Raw genomic sequence first — 7,500 nt, forward strand, 5'->3', positions numbered from 1 at the left:
TGGAGGGTACTATGGTGTTAAATGCTGAGCTGTAGTCGATGAACAGTATTCTTACAAAGGTATTCCTCTTGTCCAGATGGGTTAGGGCAGTGTGCAGTGTGATTGTGATTGCGTCGTCTGTGGATCTATTAGGGCGGTAAGCAAATTGGAGTGGCTCTAGGGTGTCAGGTAGGCTGGAGATGATATGGTCCTTGACTAGTCTCTCATAGCACTTCATGATGACGGAGGTGTGTGCTACGGGGCGATAGTCATTTAGCTCAGTTACCTTACCTTTCTTGGGAACAGGAATAATGGTGGACATCTTGAAGCATGTGGGGACAGCAGACTGGGATAGGCATTGATTGAATATGTTCGTAAACACACCAGCCAGCTGGTCTGCGCATGCTCTGAGGACGCGGCGAGGGATGCCGTCTGGGCCGGCAGCCTTGCGAGGGTTAACACGTTTAAATGTTTTACTCACATTGGCTGCAGTGAAGGAGAGCCCGCAGGTTTTGGTAGCGGGTCGTGTCAGTGGCACTGTATTGTCCTCAAAGCGAGCGAAGAAGTTGTTTAGTTGGTCTGGGAGAAAGACGTCGGTGTCCGCGACGGGGCTGGTTTTCTTTTTGTAGTCCGTGATTGACTGTAGACCCTGCCACATATGTCTCGTGTCTGAGCCGTTGAATTGCGACTCTACTTTGTCTCTATACTGACGCTTAGCTTGTTTGATTGCCTTGCGGAGGGAATAGCTACACTGTTTGTATTCGGTCATGTTTCCGGTCGCCTTGCCATGATTAAAAGCAGTGGTTCGCGCTTTCAGTTTTGCGTGAATGCTGCCATCAATCCACGGTTTCTGGTTGGGGGAAGGTTTTAATAGTCACCGTGGACATAACATCACCGGTGCACTTCCTAATAAACTCGCTCACCGAATCAGCGTATACATCAATGTTATCGTCCGACGCTATCCGGAACACACCCCAGTCCATAGTGATCGAAGCAATCTTGAAGCGTGGAATCAGATTGGTCGGACCAGCGTTGAACAGACCTGAGCGCGGGGCGCTTCCTGTTTTAGTCTCCGTCTATAGGCTGGGAGCAACAAAAACGGAGTCGTGGTCAGATTTGCGGAAAAAGGAGAGCGCGGGGGGAGGGCTTCGCGTCGCGGAAATTAGAGTAGCAACGATCCAGAGTTTTGCCAGACCGGGTCGGGCATTTTGATACGCTGATAAACATGTAGGGAGTCTTGTTTTCAGATCAGCTTTGTTAAAACCCCCGGCTACAATAAATGCAGCTTCAGGATACGTGGTTTCCAGTTTACATAGAGTCCAGTGTAGTTCTTTACACGGCTGTGATTTATAAATCGAAGAGAATTCTCTCGGTAGATAACGCGGTCGGCATTTGATCGTAAGGAATTCTAAGCCTGGGACAGGAAGTACCATGGTTGAACATGGTCCAACTACCTGGGACAGGAAGTACCATGGTCCAACTACCTGGGACAGGAAATGCCGTGGTTGAACATGGTCCAACTACCTGGGACAGGAAATGCCGTGGTTGAACATGGTCCAACTACCTGGGACAGGAAGTACCATGGTTGAACATGGTCCAACTACCTGGAACTAATAAACAGTGCCTCTGGTGGATAAAAGAAAAAGCCCACAATGCATTTTACCTCCATAAAAATACAATAATATATATATATATATATATATACATATATATATACATACATACATACATACATACATACATACATATATATATATAAAATAGTATTTTTTATTTTGGATAGATATATCGTCACAGCGGCAAGAGCTGTGGGCCGTTGCCACGACAACAGACATGGGAAATACATCCTATAATTATCTGTTTATTTATCCCCCCCCAACTATTCATACTACAAATACTTCACATTGCTAAAAACACTGGACATGGCTGATAATACATGTCCATCTTATGGAAAAACCTTTTTTGAGTGTTATAGATGTTTTTTATATATAGCTGGGCTTGCATCAGTGGGTTATAATGTGTATTAGGGTGTTATAAAGCTTTGTACAGTAGCTGGGCTTGCATCAGGGGGTTATGACATGTTATAAAGCGTCGTACCGTAGCTAAGTGCAAGTCAAGGGGTTATAATGCTTTGTGCCGTAGCTTTTTTGAAACCTTTGACTGCAATATTTACTGTTAATTTAGAATATTCTCACTTTTGTTTAGGCGATGTAAACATGTTTCCCATGCCAATAACGCCCTTTGAAGAGAGAGAGAGAGAGAGAGAGAGAGAGAGACAGACAGAGAGACAGAGAGACAGAGAGAGAGACAGAGAGAGAGAGAGAGAGAGACAGAGAGACAGAGAGAGAGAGACAGAGAGACAGAGAGAGACAGAGAGACAGAGAGACAGAGAGAGACAGAGAGACAGAGAGACACAGAGAGACAGAGAGACACAGAGACACAGAGAGAGAGACAGAGAGAGAGAGAGACAGAGAGAGACAGAGAGACAGAGAGACAGAGAGACAGAGAGACAGAGAGACAGAGAGAGAGAGAGAGAGACAGAGAGAGACAGAGAGAGACAGAGAGAGACAGAGAGAGACAGAGAGAGAGCGAGAGAGAGACGAGAGAGAGAGCGAGAGAGAGAGCGAGAGAGACAGAGAGACAGAGAGAGAGAGACAGAGACAGAGAGAGACATGTTCTTACAGGCAGTGAGGTGAGCTGGTTCCTGCTGAGGTTGAGTGTCTCCAGCTGAGTCCATTGGTCGATACAGAGGGAGAGCTCTGAGATCTGATTGGAGGAGAGGTTGAGGCGCTTCAGACTGCCCAGGGTGTAGAGACACTCAGGGACCCGCGTCAGGTCGTTGAAGGACAGGTCCACGTCTGAGGACAGACCGGGACATTACCTTCAGGACAACTTTAGTCTTGGCTTGTGTTACCTGCCAGGTGTGTGTGTTACCTGCCAGGTGTGTGTGTGTGTGTGTGTTACCTGCCAGGTGTATGGGTGTGTGTGTGTGTGTTACCTGCCAGGTGTATGGGTGTGTGTGTGTGTGTTACCTGCCAGGTGTATGGGTGTGTGTGTTACCTGCCAGGTGTGTGTGTTACCTGCCAGGTGTGTGTGTGTGTGTGTTACCTGCCAGGTGTGTGTGTGTTACCTGCCAGGTGTATGTGTGTTACCTGCCAGGTGTGTGTGTGTTACCTGCCAGGTGTGTGTGTGTTACCTGCCAGGTGTGTGTGTGTTACCTGCCAGGTGTGTGTGTGTGTTACCTGCCAGGTGTGTGTGTGTGTTACCTGCCAGGTGTGTGTGTGTGTTACCTGCCAGGTGTGTGTGTGTGTTACCTGCCAGGTGTGTGTGTGTGTTACCTGCCAGGAGTGTGTGTGTGTTACCTGCCAGGTGTGTGTGTGTGTTACCTGCCAGGTGTGTGTGTGTGTTACCTGCCAGGTGTGTGTGTGTGTTACCTGCCAGGTGTGTGTGTGTGTTACCTGCCAGGTGTGTGTGTGTGTTACCTGCCAGGTGTGTGTGTGTGTTACCTGCCAGGTGTGTGTGTGTGTGTTACCTGCCAGGTGTGTGTGTTACCTGCCAGGTGTCTGTGTTACCTGCCAGGTGTCTGTGTTACCTGCCAGGTGTCTGTGTTACCTGCCAGGTGTCTGTGTTACCTGCCAGGTGTGTGTGTTACCTGCCAGGTGTGTGTGTGTTACCTGCCAGGTGTGTGTTTTACCTGCCAGGTGTGTGTGTTACCTGCCAGGTGCCCCAGCCCCTCCAGACTGGTAGGCATGTTGCTCTGGGTCCTCTGAGTGCTCCTCAGGTGGAGAGTCTGCAGGGCCACCATGGCTGGCAGCTGGCTGCTCACACACAGGAGGACTTACAAAGCTTATTAAGGCTTATTAAGGACTTACACAGCATCATATCATAGCTGGGTGTGCATCAGAGGGTTATAAAGTGTATTAAAGTGTTATAAAGCTTTGTACAGTAGCTGGGCATGCATCAGGTGGTTATGACATGTTATAAAGTCTCGTACCATAGCTAAGTGCAACTCAAGGGGTTATAATGTGTTATAAAGCTTGGTACCGTAGCTGGGCGTGCATTCTTCAGAATGGTTATAATGTGTTATGAAGCTTCGTACCGTAGCAGGGCATGTATTCTTCAGAATGGTTATAATGTGTTATGAAGCTTCGTACCGTAGCTGGGCGTGCATTCTTCAGAATGGTTATAATGCGTTATGAAGCTTCGTACCGTAGCTGGGCGTGCATTCTTCAGAATGGTTATAATGCGTTATGAAGCTTCGTACCGTAGCTGGGCGTGCATTCTTCAGAATGGTTATAATGCGTTATGAAGCTTCGTACCGTAGCTGGGCGTGCATCAGGGGATTGTTGTTCAGGACGAGGGTCTGGAGGTGGACGAGGCGTCTCATCTGAGGCGGGAGGCTGTCCAGCTTGTTGTCACTCAGGTCCAGGTACAGCAGGTCAGTCAGGTTTATGAACAACTGGTTAGGGATGGCATCGATGCTGGGAGGAGGAGGAGGAGGGTCAGTATTAGGTTATAAGGCAGGTCGATGCTGAGAGGAGGAGGAGGGACAGTATTAGGTTATAAGGCAGGTTGATGCTGAGAGGAAGAGGAGGAGGAAGAGGGTCAGTATTAGGTTATAAGGCAGGTTTATGAACAACTGGTTAGGGATGGCGTCGATGCTGGGAGGAGGAGGAGGGTCAGTATTAGGTTATAAGGCAGGTTGATGCTGAGAGGAGGAGGAGGGTCAGTATTAGGTTATAAGGCAGGTTGATGCTGAGAGGAAGAGGAGGAGGAAGAGGGTCAGTATTAGGTTATAAGGCAGGTTGATGAACAACTGGTTAGGGATGGCATCGATGCTGGGAGGAGGAGGAGGGTCAGTATTAGGTTATAAGGCAGGTTGATGCTGGGAGGAGGAGGAGGGTCAGTATTAGGTTATAAGGCAGGTTGATGCTGAGAGGAGGAGGGTCAGTATTAGGTTATAAGGCAGGTCGATGCTGAGAGGAGGAGGAGGGTCAGTATTAGGTTATAAGGCAGGTCGATGCTGAGAGGAGGAGGAGGGTCAGTATTAGGTTATAAGGCAGGTTGATGCTGAGAGGAGGAGGAGGGTCAGTATTAGGTTATAAGGCAGGTCGATGCTGAGAGGAGGAGGAGGGTCAGTATTAGGTTATAAGGCAGGTCGATGCTGAGAGGAGGAGGAGGGTCAGTATTAGGTTATAAGGCAGGTCGATGCTGAGAGGAGGAGGAGGGTCAGTATTAGGTTATAAGGCAGGTCGATGCTGAGAGGAGGAGGAGGGTCAGTATTAGGTTATTAGGCAGGTCGATGCTGAGAGGAGGAGGAGGGTCAGTATTAGGTTATAAGGCAGGTTGATGCTGGGAGGAGGAGGAGGGTCAGTATTAGGTTATAAGGTAGGTGGATGGCATCATGCTGAGAGGAGGAGGGTCAGTATTAGGTTATAAGGCAGGTTGATGCTGAGAGGAGGAGGAGGGTCAGTATTAGGTTATAGGCAGGTGGATGGCATCATGCTGAGAGGAGGAGGGTCAGTATTAGGTTATAAGGCAGGTTGATGCTGGGAGGAGGAGGAGGGTCAGTATTAGGTTATAAGGCAGGTTGATGCTGAGAGGAGGAGGAGGAGGGTCAGTATTAGGTTATAGGCAGGTGGATGGCATCATGCTGAGAGGAGGAGGGTCAGTATTAGGTTATAAGGCAGGTTGATGCTGAGAGGAGGAGGAGGGTCAGTATTAGGTTATAAGGCAGGTTGATGCTGAGAGGAGGAGGAGGGTCAGTATTAGGTTATAAGGCAGGTTGATGCTGAGAGGAGGAGGAGGGTCAGTATTAGGTTATAAGGCAGGTTGATGCTGAGAGGAGGAGGAGGGTCAGTATTAGGTTATAAGGCAGGTTGATGCTGAGAGGAGGAGGAGGGTCAGTATTAGGTTATAAGGCAGGTTGATGCTGAGAGGAGGAGGAGGGTCAGTATTAGGTTATAAGGCAGGTTGATGCTGAGAGGAGGAGGAGGGTCAGTATTAGGTTATAAGGCAGGTTGATGCTGAGAGGAGGAGGAGGGTCAGTATTAGGTTATAAGGCAGGTTGATGCTGAGAGGAGGAGGAGGGTCAGTATTAGGTTATAAGGCAGGTTGATGCTGAGAGGAGGAGGAGGGTCAGTATTAGGTTATAAGGCAGGTTGATGCTGAGAGGAGGAGGAGGGTCAGTATTAGGTTATAAGGCAGGTTGATGCTGGGAGGAGGAGGAGGGTCAGTATTAGGTTATAAGGCAGGTTGATGCTGGGAGGAGGAGGAGGGTCAGTATTAGGTTATAAGGCAGGTCGATGCTGGGAGGAGGAGGAGGGTCAGTATTAGGTTATAAGGTAGGTGGATGGCATCATGCTGAGAGGACTGGGGCAGGAGAATAATCTACGATACAGAGCCTTCGGAAAGTATTCAGACCCCTTGACTTGTTTCACGTTACAGCCTTATTTTAAAATTAATTAAATTGTTTTTTCCCACCTAATTAAATCTACACACAATCTGTCCATAATGACTAAGCAAAAACAGATTTTTATTAATGTTAGCTAATTTATACAAATAAAACACTGAAATATCACATTTACATGAGTATTCAGACCGTTTACTCCTGTTACAAGGCCCGCTAGCCACCTGTTATTAGAGGTTACAAGGCCTGCTAGCCACCTGTTATTAGAGGTTACAAGGCCTGTATGCCACCTGTTATTAGAGGTTATAAGGCCCGTATGCCACCTGTTATTAGAGGTTATAAGGCCTATATGCCACCTGTTATTAGAGGTTATAAAGGCCTGTATGCCACCTGTTATTAGAGGTTATAAGGCCCATATGCCACCTGTTATTAGAGTTTATAATGCCTGTATGTCACCTGTTATAACATATTATAAGAGGTTCTACCTGTTGTGGCTGAGGTTGAGCACCAACATGTTCTTGGAGTTCTCCAGGTCTCGGGGGATCTCAGTCAGCTGGTTGAAGCTCAGGTCCTGGAGAACGGAGAATAACATAGAACATCAGCAGAATGTAGAATAACATAGAACATCAGCAGAATAACATAGAACATCAGCAGAATAACATAGAACATCAGTAGAATAACATAGAACATCAGTAGAAAGTAGAATAACATAGAACATCAGCAGAATAACATAGAACATCAGCAGAATAACATAGAACATCAGCAGAATAACATCAACTCCCTCTTGGAGGAGGAAGAGAGGAGAGGATGAGTGGAGGTCAGGGAGGTCAGGGGGGGTCAGTAGAGTGGAGGTCAGGGGGGGTCAGTAGAGTGGAGAACAGGGGGTCAGTAGAGTGGAAGTCAGGGGGGGTCAGTAGAGTGGAGGTCAGGGGGGTCAGTAGAGTGGAGGTCAGGGGGGGTCAGTAGAGTGGAGGTCAGGGGGGTCAGTAGAGTGGAGGTCAGGGGGGTCAGTAGAGTGGAGGTCGGGGGGGTCAGTAGAGTGGAGGTCAGGGGGGTCAGTAGAGTGGAGGTCAGGGGGGTCAGTAGAGTGGAGGTCAGGGGGGGTCAGTAGA

General features: G+C 48.2%; 1 protein-coding gene across 1 annotated transcript in view; it reads right to left on the minus strand.

Moving 5' to 3' along the window:
• The window catches only part of LOC106593976 (protein flightless-1 homolog), a gene marked incomplete at its 5' end in the record, with an annotated part of 87,624 nt that overhangs the window by 76,899 nt on the left and 3,225 nt on the right, over positions 1–7,500 (minus strand). Inside the window, 4 exon segments of the mRNA XM_045711486.1 lie at positions 2,662–2,837; positions 3,694–3,797; positions 4,299–4,460; positions 6,874–6,959. Coding sequence (XP_045567442.1) covers positions 2,662–2,837; positions 3,694–3,797; positions 4,299–4,460; positions 6,874–6,959 — 528 coding nt within the window.

This window comes from Salmo salar, unplaced genomic scaffold (assembly GCF_905237065.1).
Source record: "Salmo salar unplaced genomic scaffold, Ssal_v3.1, whole genome shotgun sequence".
NCBI classification, from domain to species: domain Eukaryota; kingdom Metazoa; phylum Chordata; class Actinopteri; order Salmoniformes; family Salmonidae; genus Salmo; species Salmo salar.